This window comes from Schistocerca gregaria, chromosome 1 (genome assembly GCF_023897955.1).
Source record: "Schistocerca gregaria isolate iqSchGreg1 chromosome 1, iqSchGreg1.2, whole genome shotgun sequence".
In the NCBI taxonomy this organism is placed as follows: domain Eukaryota; kingdom Metazoa; phylum Arthropoda; class Insecta; order Orthoptera; family Acrididae; genus Schistocerca; species Schistocerca gregaria.
This window is the reverse complement of record NC_064920.1, coordinates 784,431,213-784,454,737: the sequence shown is the minus strand read 5'-3', so window position 1 is coordinate 784,454,737 and position 23,525 is coordinate 784,431,213. Positions and strand designations below refer to the sequence as shown.

Sequence of the window (23,525 nt, the reverse complement as noted above, 5' to 3'; positions counted from 1 at the left end):
TAAAATCAATCAGATTGGTAGCTGCTGACGTCCAACAACACACATTTTTGTTATACATCCAACACAATGTACTTCACGCAAACCTATCATGCCATAGTATCCCTAGTTCAAAACAGATAGACTGTAATACACGGCAAACTCCCCTAAAATGGCATGCCTTTGTCATCATATTGTGTCAGCAAAAAAGCAATACTTGTATTTGAAGAGATAAAAATGCAAACCACATAATACTCTACACAGCTCCTTGTTGGTCACATGGTATCACAAATGCACAATGCTGTGGCAAAAAAACCAGGGATGTGCAGACAGGCTTCAGTGACAGACATGCAAGCTATTACATGTCAATAACAACAAACCTACACACAGCTTGGCTCAGCATGGCATAGCACTGCTCCCATGGCTAGGCTGGGCAGGACTGACAGTCCATTGCACTGGACTGTGTGAGGGAAGGATGTGGGGGATGCTGAAATAAATATGCACTGAAATGAGGGAGAACAGTGAGCACAGTACTGATTCAAAGCAAGCAGAAGGCAAACAAAATTCCTCTGCCCCACAGCAAATCAGGTGTCGTGCCTTTTCAAGGGTTTGGAGGCAAACTGCAAAAATGCTCTGAGTTTTCCAGAACAAAAAAATACATTGAGTTTTTCTAGACACACGATTCTGATGTAGGGGTATGCTATCAATGTTCATATAACTAGAATCTTAATTCTACAAAAGTAGGTCTCTCTCTCTCTCTCTCTCTCTCTCTCTCTCTCTCTCTCTCTCTCTCTGTTAATATGCAGCCATCATGATATGATTCTTGATACTCCCTAATACTACATAGACAAGAAGATTTCTAACTTATTTCTGACTGCATGTATTTTCCAAAATGAATTTCCACTTTGCAGAGGAGTGTGTACTGGCTTGAAACTAACTGGCAAATTAAAACTGTGTGTGGCAGACCAAGACTTAAGTCCAGAATCTCTGTCTTGCAGGCACAAGTGCTCTATCACTGACCTATCCAAGCACGAGTCACCCCATCCTCACCACTTCACTTCCACCAGTACATCTTCTCCCAATTTCCTAGCCTCAGTGAAGTCCTCTCACATGCCGTGTGCCTCTTGGAAAAAAGGGTACCATAGAAAATTGCTTAGCCACAGCCTGAGTGATTTGTTTCAGAGTGATTTTCCACTCTGTAGTGAAGTATTCACGAGAAATTCTGTAAAGTTTGGAAAGCAGTAGAAAAGATACTGGTAAAACTGAAGCTATAAGATTGTGTCATGAGTTGTGGGTTGACTGCTTTATGAAAATGTAAACATTTTACCCATAATAGGTGAAATTTTGTTACTATATCCACATCTAAGTACTACTTTGCTAATCATTGTGCATGAAGCATTACTAAGAATTTCCTTTTCTGTTCCACTCACAAATAGAGTGAGGGGAAAATGACTATCTACATGCCTCTGTATGAGCTCTGATTTCTCTTATCTTCATGGTCCTTATGTGAAATGTGTGTTGGCAGTTCTAGAATCATTCTGCAGTGAACTTTTAATGCTGATTCTCTAAATTTTCTGAATAGTGTTTCATGAGAGGAATGTTCTCTTTCCTGGAGGGATTTCCACTTAAGCTTATGAAGCATCTCTACAATGCTCATGAGTTGATCAGACCTACAAGTAACATATCTAGCAGCCCACCTCTGAACTGGGGGGGGGGGGGGGGGGATCCCAAACACTCAAACAGTACTCAAGAATGGGTCACACTAGTGTTCTACACTCAGTCTCCTTTGCAGATGAACCACACTTTCTGAAAATACTCCCAATAAACTAATGTCAACAATTTAAATTCCCTTACATGCTCGTTCCATTTCATATCATTTTGCAATGCTTTGGCTGGATGCTTAATCAACACATGAAAGTACCAATAACACACTACAAATGGTGTGTTTGAACAATACAGTGTTGTTTTTCCCACTCATCTACATTTAGATCATGCTGCCATTCATGAAACAAACTAGAAAATTTGTCTAAGATACCTCGAGTCCTCACACAGTCACTCAATGGCAACATCTTCCCATATACCACAGCATCATCAGCAAATAGCTGCAGATCACTGCTCACTCTGTCGGTCATGTCGTTTATGTATACAGAGAATAAGAGCAGTCCTACCACAATTCCCTGGGGAACTTCTGACAATACCCTCATCTTTGATGAGTAATGGCCATTGAAGACCATGTGTTGGGTCCTATTACTTAAGAAGTGATTGAGCCACTCACATATCTGATAACCTATTCCATATGTTTTGTACCATCATTAACAGTCTGCAGTGAGGCATTGTGTCAAGCACTTGCCAGAAATCTGGGATCTGTATGTTGCCCTTCATCCATGTTTCATATTATATAATTCAAGAAAATGGTAAGGGAAAGGGCATAAATTGTCTATGACTGAATAAATTAAATTAAATGAGAAATGATGTTTGTGCTCTCAACAAGAAATTACTTTAAAAGGATGTAAGCTGTTGTTGTTGTTGTTGTTGTTGTTGTTGTTGTTGCTGCTGCTGCTGCTATTGTTGTTGTCTTCAGTTCAAAAACTGATTTTATGCAGCTCTCTATGCTAGCCTATACTATTCATGCATTTTCGTCTCTACAAAAATGTTCAGTCTTCACCGTTTGAACCTATTTACTGTAGCCAAGCCTTGGTCTTCCTCTACAATTTTTACCTCTCCCCCCCCTCCCCCCAAACAAATAAGTAAAGGAACACACACACACAGGCTTATATACAGTATATTTCCCTTCATAACCGAACTGACTTCCTAATGCCTCAAGATGCATCCTATCAATGGATTCTTTCTTTTAGTCAAATTGCTCTTTCCTCCATAATTTGCTTAAATAATTCTCCATTAATCATTCAACCTATCCATTTCATTTTCAGCATAAGAACAGCACCACAATTCAGAACCTTCTTGTTTGTATTGTTAATGGTTACATTAGACAAGATTATTCTCGGGACAAATATTATCAGAAAGGATTTATAACATTTAAATTTATAAGTATTATAATTAACTGATGAAATTACTGAAGCCTAGCAATGAAGCAATACTTTTGAGATGATCAAGAAGAAGAAGAAGAAGAAGAAGAAGAAGAAGAAGAAGAAGTGTGGCGTCTATTGGGGACTTACTTTTCACTGCGGCACTTAGAAGTTCTTCATTTTGATTTCTCCCAACAGTTTTTATACCTGACGTATGTGTTCCTAGCTCACGCTTTTCCTGTCAACAAACATGCATAAATGTAAGACTAAGAAAGTATGGCAATGCAAAATAATAGTAAAAACAATCTACCAATCACTCATGACATAAACAATATGGCCATTAAAAACAAAATTTAGGACCATAAGTACACATGCTATTTGACATACAATACAAGATATGAAACCATGACTATTATTACTCAGAAACATCCCGTAACACAGATACCATGCTCAGGAAACTTTCAATGTCACTGGATCAGTAAGTAGTAAAAACACATTTTGTGAACTGGCATTGCATGTCCTTGGTTCCCACCACCCACCTGACCTTAATTTACATCAATTTCTTTTATATCAGAATTTCTTCTGAGTAATTATTCCTTCCATTACTCCCTCTAAAGTTTCCTATTTCTCTCTATCTCTACCACATACAACGCACTTAGCTTTCTACCATAATTAACTCTTGTACGATGTTTTGGCAGTAATCTCTGTGTTGCATAGTATCCTATCTTCCACCTTTAAACTCTAAGGTTTTCAAATCTCATCCAGTGCAGTCTCCAACAACCAGTCTTTCCTTCTCATCCCATCCGGCAAGACACTCCTGACTTAGGGTTCTTGGTGAATTTTCTGAACTCTCCCAATTTTCTAAGCTTCACAAGTCCTTTTTCATTACTCATCATCCTTCCGCTTCAACCCTTCTGCCACAAGAAGGAACCACTAGCTCTAAAAGTTTGCATATTTAAATACTTTTGTCCGTGTTTTCTCTTGCTGCCACTTGGGGAGTAGATTTTTTTACCCATCCTTAAGCTTTAAAAAGATATTGCATCTCTAAAAATGAGTTAACAGGTGTGTAAAAGAAATAATTATGCAGAAAGATAGTCTGGCATCACAAAAGATAGTGTAAGCAGTATATGTATATAATTTTCAGTATACCAAGGAGATAAGAACCAATGGCGTATATTTTATATTAATTAATCACACTGAGTCATCTCTTGAAATACAGCACTGGCTAAAGACTGTTAGATATGTTGGTTCACCACAGAGTAACCTAGAGAAGGAAGGCTTACCAAAATAAAATGATTATCAAACATTTAAATAACTCCGAAGTAAGTACTTATATTTAACCACAAAGGAAGTGTAAACATTAACTAAAGGGTATATTTAGGGCTTGGTTGGTCATTTAAATATGTTGATATTAAATGAAAACTACAGCTATAGAGATACAGTATAAATTTATGTGATACACTGCTTGTATAAAATCTGAAACTGATATAGTAGGTTCCCTGTATAACTTAAGATGCAGCACTCTAGCTTATGACAGAGAGAGGGTAGCCAGAGTTAGATTGAACCTGTGTCCATCTGGTAAACCAGCCAGCCCTAGGGCAATTTACTAGGTTGTTTAGCCCACGGCCAATCTCCAACCTGTACACTGTAATGCAAAACACACACACACACACACACACACACACACACACACACACACGGTAAGTGAGTAAAAGAAATAAACCAGTGATTACCTAGAAATAACTGCCTATTCAACAATATGTTTTTAGTAGGAGTGAGTAAAATATGTTTCAGCAACAGATGTAATGTTAACAGCTGTAAGTTGGGGTGCACCCATGACCTGGTCATGATCAAGGACAAATGAAGATAAAGATGATTATTATTAGTATCATCATCATCATATGCTGTGATCTCACAGCTTACCTGTACTGCACTCAACTGTCACACTGACAACCAGGGCTAAGTCTAAAGCTATTTCAATTATGTGATGTCACACGTTCCATTTACCTTGGTGACAGGAGTGCTTTCTCTTTCCAACACAGAAGTTACCTCCAATTCAGTTTTGAATGAGTGTAGAACCTAATATATCATAGACATGACATATTTAATACCTTTACTAAAGAAGACAATGCATCCTGTCTTGAAGACTGGTATTGCCTGCATCCTTGATTAATGCAGATTTGTGGGCATTGATTTCTACACAGTTTTTGTGTCAAAAAATTGTAATAAAATATCAATGTCTTTCTTGTTGAATTTTTTAAAAAATGGAACTACATCAGCAGCAGCAGAATTTTTTTTACTCCAGTAACAAGAGCCTTAGGAAGAGAAAAATATGATTATCTGGTTCCACATATGAGTACAATAAACAATGGGGCTGTATTTGCTGCTATTTCTATTGCTACTACTATTATTATTATTATTATTATTATTACTTATATTCCTGATTTTTTAGTGTGCCTGTGTGTTGATCTATAATTCCTTTATAAATACAGTTTATCATAAATATATCTAAAAAAAATATTTCAAAAAACTAAAAAGATTTAATGGCCAATGTTATCAACATATGTGTGCATGTACACTGAAACTCAGAAGACATCAGATTACACAGTTGTTTTTTACAGGAAATAAAAGATATATATAACAAAAATTTAGAACAAAATGCAAATTGTGTACTGTTCCCAGATTAATTATGCAAGGCTACCACAGGAATTCTGTCAATTACTGAAATCCCTCCTACCTCCTCCAAACTGATTACAAAGAAATCCAGACAACACACTGGCCCCACTGTCAGCCAAAATTGAGGATTCACAATAAAACATGATCAAGAGTGCTTCTTATCAGGTTTATTTATTTATTTGTCATATGGCTTTTTGGTACAATGAAAAAATACACAGAATGTAGAGCTTAATATTTGTGATACAAAATCTTGCGAACAAATATCTAGAGTATTTATGTCATCTATCGACTTTGGAGCACCAGCAGGAAGTATTCTGGTCTACCATCATATGATATTGTGGGGCGTTCTTCTCTGATATGTCTGATGGTTATTTGTTCTCAGCAATCACAAAGTAGGCCTGGTTGCTTACCCCATTTGTGTAAAAAATTAGCACGTCTATTGTGTTTGGTTCTAATTCAGTTTATCATTGACCATGTTTCGTGTGGCACATCATATCCCAGTGGTTTTTGGTTGATACACTTCATATTAATATTTTCATCTACATCTAGATCTACGTACATACTCTGCAAGCCACCATGCAGTGCTTGGCAGAGGTTATCCTGCACCACTTTCCTGTTACACTCACAAACAGAGCAAGAGAAAAACGACTGTCTACATGCCTCTGTATGGGCTGTAATTTCACTTATATTATCTTGTGGTCCTTACGCAGTAGAATCGTTCTGTAATCAGCTTCAAATGTCAGTTTTCTAAATTTTCCCAATAGTGCTCCTCGAAAAGAATGTAGCCTTCCCTCCCTGGATTCCCATTTGAGTTCCCAAAGCATTTCTGTGCCACTTGCACATGGTTTGAACCTACTGGCAACAAATACAGCAGCTTGCCTCTGAATTGCTTCAATTCTTCCCTTAATCTGACCTGGTGCGGATCCCCAACACTCCCCAATCATTCGTCTTCCCTACCACAATCCTCACATGCTTGTTCCATTTAAAATCTCCAAGCACATTATGGCCAGATATTTAAACTAAATGACTGTGTCAAGGAGGACACTACTAATGTTGTATCCAAGCATTACAGGTTTGTTCTTCCTACTCATCCGCATTAACTTACATATTTCTACATTTTGAGCTAGCCGCCATTTATCACACCAACTACAAATTTTGTCTGAGTCATCATGTATCCTCCTACAGTCACTAAAATTTGTTGTCCAGTCCATTCTTCAGACCATGCATTAGGAATGTTGAACTCATCTTCTACAGTGATCCTTACTGGTATTGTTGGTGGTCATGTAGAGCATAGTCAGTTGAGGTCTGCATCATCAACATCTTGACGAACTGGTAAATTTTTACTATCCATGATCTTTTTGTATTCATTCGTGACAGCATTTGTGCAACAAAGTTGTGGGAATGGAACGTGGTCTAGTACTGGCAACCATACTGTAGGTGTTGATTTAATAATGCCAGTAATTATTCTCATGACACTGTTTAGTTAGACATCTATCTTTTGCACATATACGCTGTTTAGCCCAGCCAGTGCATAATATTTGGCAGAAGAATGTACGGTGAGTGCTTATGCTCCCAAGGATGTACCACATAGCTTTTGAATGATGATGTTTCCTGTCTCCAATTTTTTTGCAGTTTTTGTTACATGCTCTCTGAAAGACAAGAGTTCTATCAAGGGTTACCTCCATATACTTTGGCGTTTTAGTATAAGTGAGTTCAGTGTTTTCAAATTGTTATATTATTCTCAGCATATAAAATGCATTTAGTTAAAATGTGACACACAGTGACTTGAACATAAAACAGTAATTATAAGACTTCTGAAGTAATAGTGCTTCTATAATTCTGTGAGTCTGAAATTAAAATTAATTTTTTTCCCTTTAGACAAAAAAAGAGGTAGTGCTCTGCTGAACCACTGATTAAGGACACTAATCAGTGCTATAACTAGTTTAACAAAGTTGAGCTGTCTTGGATTTCTTACGGCCTCATTCCCCATGGACAACTCATAAAGCGTTATTATTCCACTGACATATGATCACTGTCGTACACCCAAAAAAGCAGAAAAACATCTTCCACTAATTACGTCCACTGATCTATGTTCTTTGCCAAATATTTTCCAACAACAGCATGTCCCTTGCCAAATAAGATATTCGAAAAAGAGCAATAGTAAAACCAATCCTAATGGAAATAAGAATGTTAGAAGTATTCTCTGATTCATCATGATGTGGCAGGATGTCACTAATTGTGTGTTGAATAACATTTAGCCTATGACAGTATAAAAGTGAGAATAAGTTCTTACAAATACCATTCTCATATCTGTACTAAAATAGCTAAAATATTTACCTGGGAATGCAATCAAGAAATGAAAAATCATGTTCAATGTAAGTTACTTACTCCAATTACAATCTTTAATTTCTCGGCAAGCTGTTTGATTATTTCTGATGCCATCTCCAATGAAGAAAGGGGACTAGCATCAACTGGGGTCTGTTGGAGCAATAAAAGACGCTGATGCATGGCTTCCTGGTGGGGAAAAAAATTGCACATCAAGACCTGGAGATACACATACACATACACAATATTTCAAATATAGGTAGTCATTCACATGATGTGACAAACAATTTAATAGTGTAGCTACCAGATGGACTTGTGCACTGTAGGTATACTCTATCTTTGGGTACCATCAACAACAAATGACTGGTGTTCACCAATATGCTTGCAGGTATAAAAATCCATTTATTAGAAGGTATAGCAAAAAGGGTAAAGTCTGAATTAAGACAGAAGTAGAATGACACAGATGATGTCACAAGTAAAACTGAAGCCAACTAGGAAAAACTGAAACGAAATTATACAAATTACAGCTGGCAGTGAACGATCGTGAGTGCAATCTGACGAATCACATGTAACATGTGACGGTATAGCTGCCTGGATGTAATATGTTTCTCTGGATATTCAGTGATGTTATGCAGTTTTATTTCTTTTTCTATGCTCATATAGAGTAAGAACTTTGCATTAGAATTTACAGTCATTCAGCGAGCACAAATCACTCTGAAAAGTAAAGTGGAAGCTGGTGTTACTGTTGACAGAAAAAAAAAACATCATCCCAACATCCAAGAGAGAGTTGTGCAAGATGAACAAAAGTTGGTAGCTCTGTTTTCACATCTGAAAGATGATGTCTATTCAGATTTTAAGCCAGCCACGCAAGAGTGGCACTAGTAGCACCACTAAAAGGATGAAAATCAGGTTTGTATTAAATAAGCACTGTAATGGTCACGAGTATTAGTTACCTTTGAAGCTGGACACAGTGAATAGAGGGCAGCAAAAAATGCCTTTAAGATGACAAAGATGCCATTATCGACAGCTCAAAGAGTTTAAACAAGGTTGTGTAACAGGGCTATGAGAAACTGGATGTTTCTTCTGCGATACTACAGAAATACTGAGCAGAAATGTACCCACTGTACATGACTGCTATCAGTGCTGAGCCATAAAAAGCTATGATCATAAGACGACCACACTCCAGACAGCCACGTGGCACTACCAAGAGGGAAGACCGTTGTGTTCAGCATACGACTGTGGGGCATCGTACTGCATCTGCAGCAGCAATTCAAGCAGCAGCTGACACCACACTGGCACAATGAACTGATACAAATCAGGATAGCTCCAAGCCAGATGCCATGTAGCTTGCATTCAACTCAGCCCAAATCACCACCATTTGCGACTTCAGTGATGTCAAGCAAGAGCTTAATGGAGAGCTGTTGTGTTTTCTGATGAAAGACAGGTCTGCTTCAGTGCAGGTGATGGTCTTGTATTGGTTAGGAGGAGGACAGGTGAGCATCTGCAACCAATCTGTCTGCAGCCAAGACACACTGGACCTACCACTGGAGTTATGGCCTGGAGTGCAGTTTCATATGACAGCAGGAGCACTCTCGTGGTTATTCCAAGCACCGTGATTTGAACTGTTGTGCTGTCATTCATGAACAGCATTTCAGGTGTGTTTTCCAACAGGATAATGTTTGTCCTCAAACTGCTCTTATGACTCAATATGCTCTGCAGAGTGTTGACATGTTGCCAGATCAATCTCCAGTCTAGCACATATGGGACATCATTAGATGACAATTCCAGTGTCATCCACAATTGGAATTAACTGTCCCTGCATTGACAGACCAAGTGCAACAGGCACAGAATTGCATCCTACAAACTGACATCCAGCACCTGTACAACACAATACATGCACTTTTACATGCTTGGATTCAACATTCTGGCAGTTACACAGGTTGTTAATGTACCAGCATTTCACATTTGTAATGGCTTTTCTTGCACATACATTAACATTTGAACTTGTGATGTCAATCACTGAAATGTGTTTCCAAGGCACATTTATTCCTAAAATTTCATTACTCTGCACTAATTATTTTTTGGTGTTGGGATTCTTTTTCCATCCATCAGAGTTCATGTAAAAACAGTGGTATCCTCAGATTTTGCAGTAATTAGCATTTTGAATCTAGTGCTGTCAAGAGTAGAAATTAATGCAAAGTTCATATATACAAGACCATGTGATGATTTTTGTTTTTTTATGAAACAACTAGAAATATTATTAAAGATTTCAACTTCTCAGCAAAAAGAGATAAGATTAAATGGAGGTTTTAAATGGATATTTCAAATATGGTAAGGAAGGTTCTGGCAGAATGTAGGAATAAAAGAAAATGTAGGAGCAAAGAGGACCACTCACTGAATAGTTGAGGTGTTGTGTCGCTGAGAGGCACACTAAGAGAATGAATACTTTGCTAGCTTTTGGATGAATCCTTTAACAAGGTGGAGTGTACATAGCACACACACACACACACACACACACACACACACACACACACACACACACACATTGTGCTGGCTGATCACACAATCAAAACTGTGTGTTCAGTCGGCACAAAGTGGCAAAATTATGTATTAAGTTGAGATTTTAATATAAATGTTTAGGTCATACTTGCTCTGCAGCTGTACTTCAGTCTCTTGTCATTTAATATAATCTAACTCTCTCTCATACAATTTAAAACAAGACTAATGTGAACCAGCTGTACTGCATTTGATGACATTTCAATAATTCATAAGCACTGTGTAAATACTTGCAGACAAACTAAATGACTAATTTAAAAAAATACAAATTGACTACTTAGCACATTAAGGACCAGACAGTTTTGTTCGAGCTTACCACAGAGGCCAGTTATTGTGTGCTGCCTGACTTGCATGCAGCCAACATAAAATAGCTGTCTTGCAGGTTCTCTGGTCTCCTTTCAATACCATCAGTAGTCTATACATAACAGTTTTTTTTTTCTATTGTCTCTCTGCATCTACCCATAAATAAATTTGTATCATCTTATTTTATACTTTTGGTGTTTGAAAAGAAAACATTTCTTCACATTATGAAACAATAATTTTTAATGCAAGCAGAAAATTTTTGTAAACTATTACTGTGATGTAGTTGTAAATTTCATGTACATGTAATCATCATAACCCACCAGTTAGATGTCTTATTCACACCCTTTGTATACCAGTTGATTTTAGAGTGCAATTAATGTCCTATTCTAGTGATCATATTACATTCAAACTTAGAAATCCTACACACAAGAGATTCTGGTATTTCTTCAATGTGTGGTGGTACTTCATGAAGCACATTTCCTTGTGAAAAGGTACCTTGCATAATGAGCAGTGGGTTTCCTTCCTCAAGTTAGACGCACTGAAATATTGCCAGAGTTCGACGGATATTTCTTGATCCCTGATCCAAAAGCTGCCTCCGGTTTGTGTTTCTTCATATCTTCTGATAGTCTTTGAAGATGGTCCTGTTTAAGACGTTCAAGATGTGGGAGTTTTCCTGGGGTCTGTCTCCTCTTACGTCGTCCCCCTGAGCATTCACTTCTGGCTGCAACATTGATACAACAGGAATGACTTGTTCTTCATCTTCTTTTCATGGGTTTATGTTCTATACTCCATGAAGGCAATGATTAGCACAAGCTAATCAGCCAGAGGACTGCCTTCTTGCTCCATTTGACAGTCTTTCTCAGGACACAGCCGTACAACAAATATTGGGCTGCTTTGTCCTCACCCTTCATGTAGGTACTGTTCTGAAGGATACAATCAGTCTTCTTCATAACACCTCTCTTGCTTTTTACACTCTTCATCATAGCTGGATGTACACTGCTAACCATTTGCCCCATCTGCTTGTCTTTGCAACCTTGTAAAACCATATCTCCTTTCCAGCTGTACATGCTTTCCCCTTTCTTGAGATTGTTTACAGCAGTTAAAAACTCAGGTGAAAGTCTCCTATTGGTCATTATTGTCCCACAGACTCTACTCTTCCTTACATGCAGGTGTGTGTGTGTGTGTGTGTGTGTGTGTGTGTGTGTGTGTGTGTGTGTGTGTGTGTGTGTGTGTGTGTGTATACTTAGAGATTTCATAGTTATCAAGATCGTACAAGAGGTCAAATATACCGACACTAGCATCTATACTCTTCTTACTCCACACCTTGCCAGCTAATAGTTCAAACTTTACCCAACAGAGAATACAACTGGGAATACGCAAACAGATTTCTGTGCCCCGTGAGTCACCACTGACTGCTATAGTATGGAGATCTCCAGGACCCACCATCAATGTGTTAAGAAGTATTAATGAAACACGAACAAGAAAAATGTACACAATATAATTTGTGTAAATGAAAAATATTTTCTGTTGTGAAACGTAACCAACAGTTCCCAAGAAAATTGTTTCAAAACAAGTTCAATAAATTACAATTCTCATTTTTTTCTAATTTAATTTTTTTGCAAGCATTAGTGGACAAACAGACATCAACTGCCCCTGCTGCTAAACATAACAGTCCATTTTCCACAGCAGACCTTTATGAGGGTGGCATTAAAAATACTGGATGACACTGCTTGATAAAATGCTCATGTCTGGCAGGGTTGAAGAGAGCAATCCATCACTAGTATGCTGGGGCCTTAAGAAGGAAGACACACACAGGATGAAAATTATACTCCAGGGCAAGATGTATGAAATCATCAAACAGAAAAGGTGAAAGTATTCTGTAAGAATGAAATTCAATGCACAAATATAAATGAAATAAATGACAGAAATGTTCTGCCATGCTAAGTATCCTCTGCAGTGCAACTGAAAGATGAATTTATTGGTACCTGGTAGGAATCTTTTGCAGTATTTTGATGCTGAAAATGTGGATTTGTAAGAATAACTGTTGCAGGGGGGAGAGAGACCCATGTTTCAATATTGATAAGAAGAAACAAGTTATTTTGCTCTCTCTGTCAAGATGAATAAGGTGTAGTTTTGAAACACTAAATAGATAGCAGAACATCAATCACCAGTGCTACATAAGATGATCTCAATAATCACCTTCACCATGTAAACATTAATAACTGACAAGAGCTGCTGAGTGCCAACTTTTTATGCTGCTTGTAATTCAAAAGTACTTATATCACATGAAAAGAGAATTTCATCAACTGGTGAAAAATGAATTTTTAACATAACTTACTTCCAGGAAAAATACTTATTTTCAAGATGTATTCACACACTTCTAGTAAGCTGAAATACACATTACACTTCACGGGGATTTTACTGAGCTATGGCATTATTATACGCCCTAGGTAAATAAAGGATTTGCCACATAAGCTATAACACAGATTTTTATTTGAAACAGCTCCAGAATTGTCAAGTTAAATACATATAACATAGTGTACCTGCTGATGATTCAACTGCATCATCTCATGCCGCACTTTTATATCACTTTCGGAATTCCACATTTTTTTAACATCTGTTGGAGACGGAACATCAGCACATTTCTTTAGAGCACCTTGCCTTGAATTTGCTAGGCACTGCCCATAAAGCAGACCTAACTGATGCCGTGCCATGCAATAGCCTTCTTCCAACTGCTCAACAGTGTGGGACAATTGAGACAAATGCTTTTCTTGAACTTCATACTCCTAAAACAAACAGAACAAGTTAGTGAGATGGCATGTGCTAAACAATTTTATCACATCATGATGGCAGATAATCACTAAACAACTAAATTACAATTCAATGGAACAGTAAAGACAGTCATTTTACTGATCAAACTATATCCATTAACAAGAACCAAATACATACATAACTTGTTCAGTAATCTTCATATATTTGTAAATATTTTTTGACCTAAAATAGAGTAAATTCACTTGGATTTACCAAGAGGCAAATTCTCTTACATAAACATTAATCACATTTACTGACTTTCATCAACAGGAGTTCATCCACTTGATGAAAGAGAGGGAATAGTTGTACCAATAAGTCCTCTAATAGTGGATGAATAACATTGTGATGGTTTTGAGGTTCCATTGGTTGAAACATATAATCTCAGCTTCCAAATATTGAGGAAAAGCTGAATAGGAACTTTAACACTGCCGAAGGATTGGTGAGCACAAAACTGCCTTTCGTTAAGGAAATTCAAGTGCCACTTTTCAACGCACAGTCACAAGTGATAAGGAATGTGAATGCCTTCGTGAAGATAAATAGCTGCCACTGAAATATGGTTCTGAAGAAAGACAAATCAATGACAGCAGTGATGCATCACAGAATGTATTCCACAAGATGCTAAAAGAACTGGTGTAATATCTTAATCCATCATGTTCAAATGTTGCTGACAACTCATTTACACTGGTAGAGACAGGTGCAAGGCATGTGCATCTTGCTTAATGACAGACAAGATATGACTAATTGCAACGAGTTCAGGTGATACAGCTGCCACACAGGTTCTCTCAGATTTGTGGAATGTTCCTCAAAACTTTCTGACATAATTCAGGAGTTTTTGTATGTTCGTCCTTGTTGCACATGGTTATGAGAACTTCTGCTGTTCAGTATGAAATGAAAATTAAAACACTTGCAACAATTGTTTCTGTATTTAATTTATTTACATGACACTATCACTTCATTCATCAACCAGCAAGTCATTCGTTGGTGAACAAAGGGATAGCGTTCTGTAAATCAGAGATCTGTGGACGCCAGTTATTTAATATGACTGCACCTGACATTGGATTCCTCCCAATTTACATTGGCCATGGAGCCTGAAGCTAGTCTAATAGAACACCAAAACTGTTTGTGTAAACAGATTAAATGCAAAAGAGATGGCTGCAGGTGTTTTAATTTTCATTTCATATATCAAGAGTTGTGCAAAGGCTTTTTGAAACTGCAGTTGCACGCAGGTTACTGAAGGTGAATGAACAGATGAAGCCAATTTAACTGTACATTACTGTATCACTGTATGGTGAGAAACAATGGCAAATGGATCAAGAGCCCTATTTCATATCACATAAGCCACTCTCACACAAGATGACGTCTCTCTTATTGGGAAACAAGATGAGTCACTTCTTGTAGATTTCACATAATCATCCCCTGCCATCATCATGTACCAACACAAAGTGTAGGTCAACGGCCATGACAGTCTTTTTCCCATGCTTTAACCACTGAAAGATGATGATGTTTCTGCCTACATGCCAACATGCATTCTGTCAATCTTGATGCATAAAGAGATATGTTAAACTGCATAGAGTAATTTGCTTATTAAGATGTCTTCTGTAATGTGTACACTGTCACATTTGGTGCAGAAAGAGATATGTTAAAGTCTAGAGTAATTTGCTTATTAAGATGTCTTATGGAATGTGTACCAGCACCCTAAGTTGAAACATCTTATTTTGCATTTTTCAAACTATTATGTCTCATGGACTTATTCTCTGGGGAAACTCAAGTCATGTTCAAAACATATTACTTCTGCAGAAGAAAGCTATCAGAGACATTACATGCCCTCAACACAAAGCACAATGTAAGCCCTTGTTCTCTGAAAGTAAAATAATGACTGTTACAAATCCCTACAGGTTGGTGCAAATAAAGGTGACCTAGGGAGCAGAGTTCTAGGGTACAAAGAAACACAGCACAGGAAAGGAAATACACAGCAATGCTGAAAGTGATCATTATTCACCTCTTGGCACTTTTGGGCCCTGGTCAGCAGGTTGCTGAAGGCAGATTGAGGCTGGACTGCTGGAAATGCTGCAATCTCAAAATGTTCTGCTGCAATTCTTGAAGGCAATGAGGGCTCTTGTGATACACCTTAGACTTGAGGGATGCACACACTGACAGATCAGGTGTTTTGGGTGGTCAGCTAGGGCCACGACCAGACTGATCTCTGCTAACAACTCTGTCAGGCATGAAGACTGTGTAAATGTGCTCCGAGGTTTGGTCGGCTGTATCGGCAGTTGCTCCATTCTCTTAGAAGTAACTCTAGGTCTTTTCTGTCAAAATGTTGGAAATGTAATACACCAAAGTCAGCATCTGATAAAACTAGATGTGACCAATAATGTCGTATGCAGACACTGCACACCAAATCCCAACCTTCTGATCATGTAATTGTGTTTCGTGGAAGGTATGTGGATCCTCCGCTGCTCGGAACCTGTGATTCTGTCAGCTGACATAACCACTCAGGTGAAACTAGACTTCAGCAGACATAAAGAACAAATCCATGTAGAAGCTAAGGCTCTCAGGAGAATCTGCTGGTTTCAATGCATGAACAACAGACACTCAACAAGAATGCGTGTGCAGGTCCAGGTGGAGTAGTCATCTGCATGATCGGTGTGATATGCCGGTCTCTTGTGACAAGCATTTGGTTGATTTGGTACGACTCTGGCGAACTGCAGCCACATCATCTGGTGCGCAGGCACATTTTGGGATGTTTTTTGACTTGTTCAAAACAGATTCTGTCTGACGCCATTTTCAGACGAAGTGCTGCCTGGCACTTTGATACCATTAAACTTCTCAGCAAACAACTGATCACACTGTTTCAGTGACTTTATCTTTCCAAAATGCCTGCTGCTCCATTGTGAGTCCCATCATCCCCTTTGCACTGCTCCACTCATACTTACACAGCGTGCACTACACTCTGAACTGATGTGGATCACATAGTGGGCATACATGTGGTCTGCACATCACGGGTTGTGGTTATATGCATACATTCACATCCAACTGTATCTACAATTTGGACATTCTCAGCAACTATAATGTGTGGCTTAACCATCCTACATTCAGTTGCCATGTTGATAACCAATAATCTAGCTGGATCAAAATAACACTGTGACTAACGGCTAACTGTATACAAGACAGCTACAATAGCAACAACCAACTAGAGCATGTGTTTGGTCACAGCTTCTACCTTTTCACTGTTGTCACATCATTCTGTTATCCTAACCTCTAATTACCAGTCAGCTGGTGGCGACAATTGCAGTTTGTAACATGGCTGATGTGATTTATTCTTACATGCTTTGTTTCTTACTGTGGTGTGTTTTTGTTATGGAACATGTGAAACAAACTGTGAAATTGCTTAGAAATATGACTGCGAAGTCCATCTTCTTATCTGAAAATAGAGGAAAAATTCAGCTGTGTACAAAATTTTGACAGTACTCTAACATATCATAAACGACAATAACCATACCATACTGTATTTCTGCATGCGTTAGAGTTCTATTACATTTTTTGTAGCTCCATTATTAGGCCAGAAGATGAGTTACAGCACAGTCTAAACTGATAACCATCTCAGTCACATTCATAGGTGTCAAATTACTTGCCTATCACTCTGCTGTTCCTTATCCAATACTGTATTGCCCCATGTTCTCATCCCTCTTCTTCCTATTCCATTACATCCACCAACATCTTTTGGATTGTTCTTTACAATCTTTCAGTGTGCCATTTTTATTATTTTTCTTGACAATGACCATTCACACATTCTCTTCACATGGGAGAACTGTTTGTTTTCCATTCCTCAAACATTTTATTGTGCATACTCTTTAATCTGAAACCAATTTGTTGTTTGTTTCTTTAGTTGTGTTTCAACAGAATCTGCAAATATTCACAATACTCACTTACTTCTTCCTACTGTTGCCATAGATATAATGCAAAAATACTTGTCCTCTCCTCCCTGTTTTCCATAATCATTTATATGATGTGAAACAAATTTCAGAAGATACAGGATATAATCAGATCACAGTCAACGAACAACTAGCATTAGGCAGTTTTGCAGACTTGGGAGAAGTACTAAGAACTTTTTTTGTATACTACTGCTTAAACGAACGACTTGAGTCTATATAAGTGTCATACTAGTCCATAGTTATAGCACAGTTAGATCCATTAAACATTCCGAAAAAAATTTTGCTTGTACTTTGAATAGCTCAAAACTGAAAAAAAGAAGTAGTAGTAGAAGAAGAAGAAGAAGAAGAAGAAGAACAGATCGCTCGACATAAGATCTGTACTTAAAGACTGGAAAGTCTGACAGATGATACCAATACTCAAGGAATCAAAGAGGAATAATCTGCTAAAGCACAGGCCCATATCACCGATGTCGCTGACGGCTATATGTGAGTGTCTTTTAATCATGCCCGTCTGCAACTTGATGTGTCTTCTTTATGGTAAGTAGGAATCTATCTATTACTACATTCTTGTCTTTATTCACACAAATTAATGAGTGCTGTCAACAGGGGATTTCAAATTGATTCCATATTTCTAGACTTCCAGAAGGCTTTTGGCACCATTCCATCTAAGCAAATTGGATGCCTATGGACTATCATCTCCAAGTGTGTGAGCAGATTCATGATTTCCTTTTAGGAACGCAAAAGGATGATGAATCATCGAGTAAAATAGGAGTGATATCTGATTATACCCCAGTAACTGTTATAGGTCCTCTGCTGTTCCTATTCTATATAAACAATTCAGCAAACAATCTGAGCAGACTTCTTGGATTGCTTTCAAATAATGCTGCCATTATTGTCTAATAAAGTCCTCAGAAGACCAAAACCATATGCATAATCATTTAGACAAGATATCCGTACTGTGCAAACAGTGGCAATTTAATGTAAATAATGTAAAGTGTGAGGTCATCTACATGAGAGCTAAAAGGCTTTTGTTAAATTTCAGTTACACAATAAATCATACAAATTTAAAGGCTGTCAACTCAACTAAATAATTAGGGATTGCAATTACGAAGAACTTAAATTGGAACAATCACATATATTAATGTCATTGTGAAAGTAAATCAAAGACTGTGTTTTACTGTCACAATACTTAGAAGGTACAACAAGTTTATTAAAGAGATTGCCTACACTATGCTTGTCTGTCCTCTCCTGGGGTGTTGCTGCATGATGTGGGATCCATATCAAATAGAGTTGACATAGGACCTTGAAAACGCTCAAAGAAGGGCAGTTCATTTTGTATTATTGCGCCACAAAACTTCAATAACTTTTTCCTCCAAATGTGAAAATATTTTGTTCGCACCCAAATGTATAGGGAGAACCGAATTCCATAATAAAAAAAGAGAAATCAGAGCTCACATGGCAAATGTGGTGTCACCGCCAGACACCACACTTGCTAGGTGGTAGCCTTTAAATCGGCCGCAGTCCGGTACTATAAGTCGGACCCGCGTGTCGCCACTATCAGTGATTGCAGACCGAGCGCCGCCACACGGCAGGTCTAGAGAGACTTCCTAGCACTCGCCCCAGTTGTACAGCCGACTTTGCTAGCGATGGTTCACTGACTTCTACGCTCTCATTTGCCGAGACGATACTTAGCATAGCCTTCAGCTACGTTATTTGCTACGACCTAGCAAGGCGCCAGTATCCGTACTATTGATATTGTGAATCATGTACCATAAAGAGCGACGTTCTCCATTAATGGATTAAAGTTAAGTATTCCACCAGCTACGTCCGTTTTTCTCAATTCTAATTCCCTTGTCATGTTCCAGACCTCATGCCAGCCTGCGTGAGCTGAGACGCATGCATTTCGGCCTCCTTTACTATACGGTTGGCTCTCCTGCCAACCAGAACATTGGCGACGAGGAAAAACCGCATTCTTATCGATATTGCCCTGATTTACTTGTGTAATGGCTTCACCACAATCTCCAGATGTACTGTCCGAATTTTATCGCTTACAGAATCAGCAGACGCAGGCCTTACTGGATGCCCTTGGACAGCTCGTCCAGGGTCAACGTGCGATGCAAAATGATGCGGCAGCAGCCGCTTCACCGCTACCGCAGCCACAACACACTGTTGCACCAACTTTTCAACCTTTTGATTCTGCACTGGAAAGCTGGACGCAGTGGTCACGCCAATTTGGATTCCATCTCGCCACCTACAGAATTCAAGATAACAAGCGGCAGCCTTTCCTCCTTTCCTCCATCGGGGTACAAACGTACCGGGTGATAGTCAAATTATTTCCCCGACGCGACGTAGCGACTATGTCCTACGACGAAATTTTGTCTGCATTAGATGCATATTTCAAAGAATCAGTCAATGTAGTTGTCAAACGGTATACCTTCTTTCGTACAAAACATACGGCAGGTCAGACTAATCGGGAGTGGGTTGCAACCTTGCAAGGCCTTGATAGGGATTGTGCTTTTGAGTGTCAATGTGGACTCCCTTATTCAGATACTATGGTCCGTGATGCAATTGCACAGAATGTTTCTGATGTTCGTATAAGGGAACAGATTTTGAAACTAGCAAATCCCTCCCTTCAACAAGTGATGGACATATTGGATCAGCACAACACACTTGACTTTGCTCAGGAATCATTTGAAACTTCGCCAGTAGTGTGTCAGGTTAACCGGCCCACCGGACGAGCTGCACGGAGCAGTAAACAGTCCTCGCGCCCGGCCGCGCCACTGCCGCCAGGCTCTCAGCCACGTGTGCCGCGCAGGCAAGCTAATGCAGTGATCAAATCATGCCCACGATGTGCTACTAAACATTCGCGTGAGAACTGCCTGTCACGCCAAGCTATTTGCTTTCATTGTAATAAAAAAAGGACATGTTCAGAGTGTTTTCCAGAAAAAGCTCAGATCGGAAGCTCAAAACCGTTCCAGGCCCTTTGCTTCACGCCGGAATAGGAATCGAACCAAGGATACTCAGGCTCGCGAAACTTCGCCCATGGAAATTCATGTAGTTCATTCCACTCCGCACAGTGCCACTATCTCTAACAGTGACTGTGTTCATCCCAAAAATAGTATGCCTCGACACCGCTGGAACTCCCGTCAAGTCGCAAGTGATTATGTACCAGTGTCATTTCACGTTGCACGAGACAGTCACTCTTGTCGTCAGCAGGACAATAAACTTTTTGTGGACTTGGACATTAACGGCAAAGTGATACAATTCCAGCTCGATACCGGAGCTGCAGTTTCACTGATCAATCAAGACACTTACAAACTGCTTGGCACACCTACGTTGCGTGCCGCAAATGTTACGCTAAGCAGCTATTCAGGTCAACGGATCCCTGTGTTAGGACAGTGCAGCCTTCTTGCAACATACAAAGGACAAACAAAATTGTATCATTTTACGTTCTTCTTCTGCAGTGAACTTGTTTGATTTAGATTTATTTCAGTTGTTTAACTTGTCTATAGTAAATCAGGTCCTATCAGTAAACCATACTGTGCCTTCAGATAGTGTTTCTCATCTATGTGAAGAATTTGCAGACATTTTTGCACCGGGCCTTGGTTGCGCTAAGAACTATAAAGCACATTTGGAACTGAAAGTAAACGCGCAACTGAAATTTTTCAGAGTGCGCAATGTTCCCCACGCATTGCGTGATGAGGTCGCAAAAACATTACATGATTTGGAATCACAAGGTGTAATTGAACGTGTGCGGGCTTCTCTCTGGGCATCACCCTTAGTAATTCTGCCAAACCCTTCCAGAAAGTTGAGACTTTGTGTGGACTTCAAGGCAACAGTGAATCCACAACTCATGATTGCAACTTTTCCTTTACCCCGCGCAGAAGATCTTTTTGACGCACTGTGCCCGGGGAAATATTTTTCGAAGTTGGACCTAGCGGATGCGTACTTGCAAATACTAGTGGACAAAGAATCCCAGTGCGTTTTGGTGGTTAACACGCATCTTGGGTTGTATCAATTCAAACGACTACCATTCGGGTGTGCATCCGCCCCTGCATTGTTTCAGCAATATCTGCAAACCGTTTGTGCGTCGGTCCCTACGGCAGCAAATTATCTGGACGATATTGTGATCTCCGGAACGACGGAAGAAGAACATTTGGCCAATCTCCGAACATTATTTCAGGTCTTGCAACAAAATGGTCTTCGCTTGCGGAAGGACAAATGTGTGTTTTTTGCTCGGGTCTTACCATACTTGGGACATGTACTCAATGCCCAAGGCATACATCCCAGTCCAACGCACCTTCGTGCCATACAAGACTTGCCGTCGCCACAGAATTTGAAGCAGCTACAGAGTGTGCTGGGAAAAATCAACTATTTATCATAAATATGTTCAGCACGCCTCTTCCATTTCAGTTCTGCTTCATCACTTACGCCGTAAGGGTGTTCCATTCATCTGGACAACGGAATACGAATGCGCCTTTCGCCAGTTGAAATCGGTGTTGCTTTCCAATACTTGCCTTATGCCATTCGATCCCCTCTTGTTGATGGTGGATGCATCGGATTTCGGGATCGGTGCTGTGCTTGCGCACAAAGATAGATCGCAAGATCGCCCTATTGCCTTTTCGTCCAAATTGCTCTCGTCTGCGCAAAGGAATTATTCACAGATAGAGAAAGAAGCATTGGCTCTTGTATTTGGTGTTACAAAGTTTCATGATTTCTTGTATGGTCGTCACTTTACATAATCACAGACCACAAACCTTTGACATCGCTTTTTCATCCAACCAAGCCTGTACCTCCACGTACAGCACAGAAATTCATTCGCTGGTCTATTTTCCTCTCGCAGTACTGCTACGATATCTTGTATAGGTCCACTGCTAAGCACGGAAATGCCGATGCGTTGTCCCACTTGCCTGTTGCTGAGGATAGGGCCTTCGATTCCTCCGAACTTGCTTGCATGTTCATAGATGCGGAAACCGATGACGTGGTCGAATCGTTTCCGATTGATTTTCGTCGTGTAGCTACAGCCACAGCTGCCGACCCTGTCCTTGCTCCCGTTCTGCGTTTTGTTACTACGCAATGGCTCTTGTCAAAGTCACAGATAGGGGACCCATTGGTTAGCCGATTTTTTGCTCACAAGGAGAGACTTTTTGTACGACGTGATGTTTTGCTGTTGCGTTCTGATAATGATCAGTCCAGGGTCGTGGTACCAAGTTCGTTACAGTCCTCTGTCTTACAGCTTCTCCACCAAGGACATTGGGGCATAGTGAGAACGAAACAACTTGCTCGTCAGCACTGTACTTGGTTCAGAATCGATGCCGCGATTACGAATATGTGTTCTTCTTGCATGGTGTGTGCCGAACAACAATCAGCACCACCGCGGAAATTCTTCGCATGGCCAAAAGCGACTTCCCCTTGGCAACGCTTACACATCGATTTTGCTGGTCCATTCTGGAATGCTCGATGGTTGGTTGTGGCAGATTCATTCAGTAATTTTCCTTTTGTTGTCCGGATGTCTTCCACGACGTCATCTGCCACCGTCCAAGCGTTATCCGCTATCTTTTGCATTGAAGGTCTTCCACAGACTATTGTTTCCGACAATGGCCCACAATTCATGTCCGCAGAATTTCAGTCCTTCTGCAAGGCCAATGGTATTCAACATCTGACATCCGCGCCGTTTTCACCACAGTCAAACGGTGCCGCTGAACGATTGGTGAGGACTTTCAAGTCACAGACGTTGAAGTTGAAAGAGTCGCATCCTCGGGAGGACGCGTTATTGTTCTTTTTGTCCTCGTATCGCTCTCAGCCCCGAGATGGTAGCTCGCCGGCTGAGTTGCTCCACGGTCGCCCTCATCGAACCTTGATGTCTTTGCTACATCCGCTGCATCAGGTTCCTGTGCAGCGGCAGACACCTGCTTTT

The 23,525-nt window shown here is 39.6% G+C and overlaps 1 protein-coding gene across 3 annotated transcripts in view; it reads right to left on the bottom strand.

Moving 5' to 3' along the window:
- Positions 1-23,525, bottom strand: part of LOC126269219 (centrosomal protein of 290 kDa) — a 180,518-nt gene that overhangs the window by 72,049 nt on the left and 84,944 nt on the right. For all 3 annotated transcript variants that reach the window (XM_049973976.1, XM_049973975.1, XM_049973977.1), the window contains exons 16-18: positions 13,406-13,648; positions 8,067-8,192; positions 3,153-3,240 (exon numbers count right to left, since the gene is read on the bottom strand). In XM_049973976.1, the coding sequence (XP_049829933.1) occupies positions 3,153-3,240; positions 8,067-8,192; positions 13,406-13,648 (457 nt within the window). The remainder of the gene's footprint in view (positions 1-3,152; positions 3,241-8,066; positions 8,193-13,405; positions 13,649-23,525) is intronic.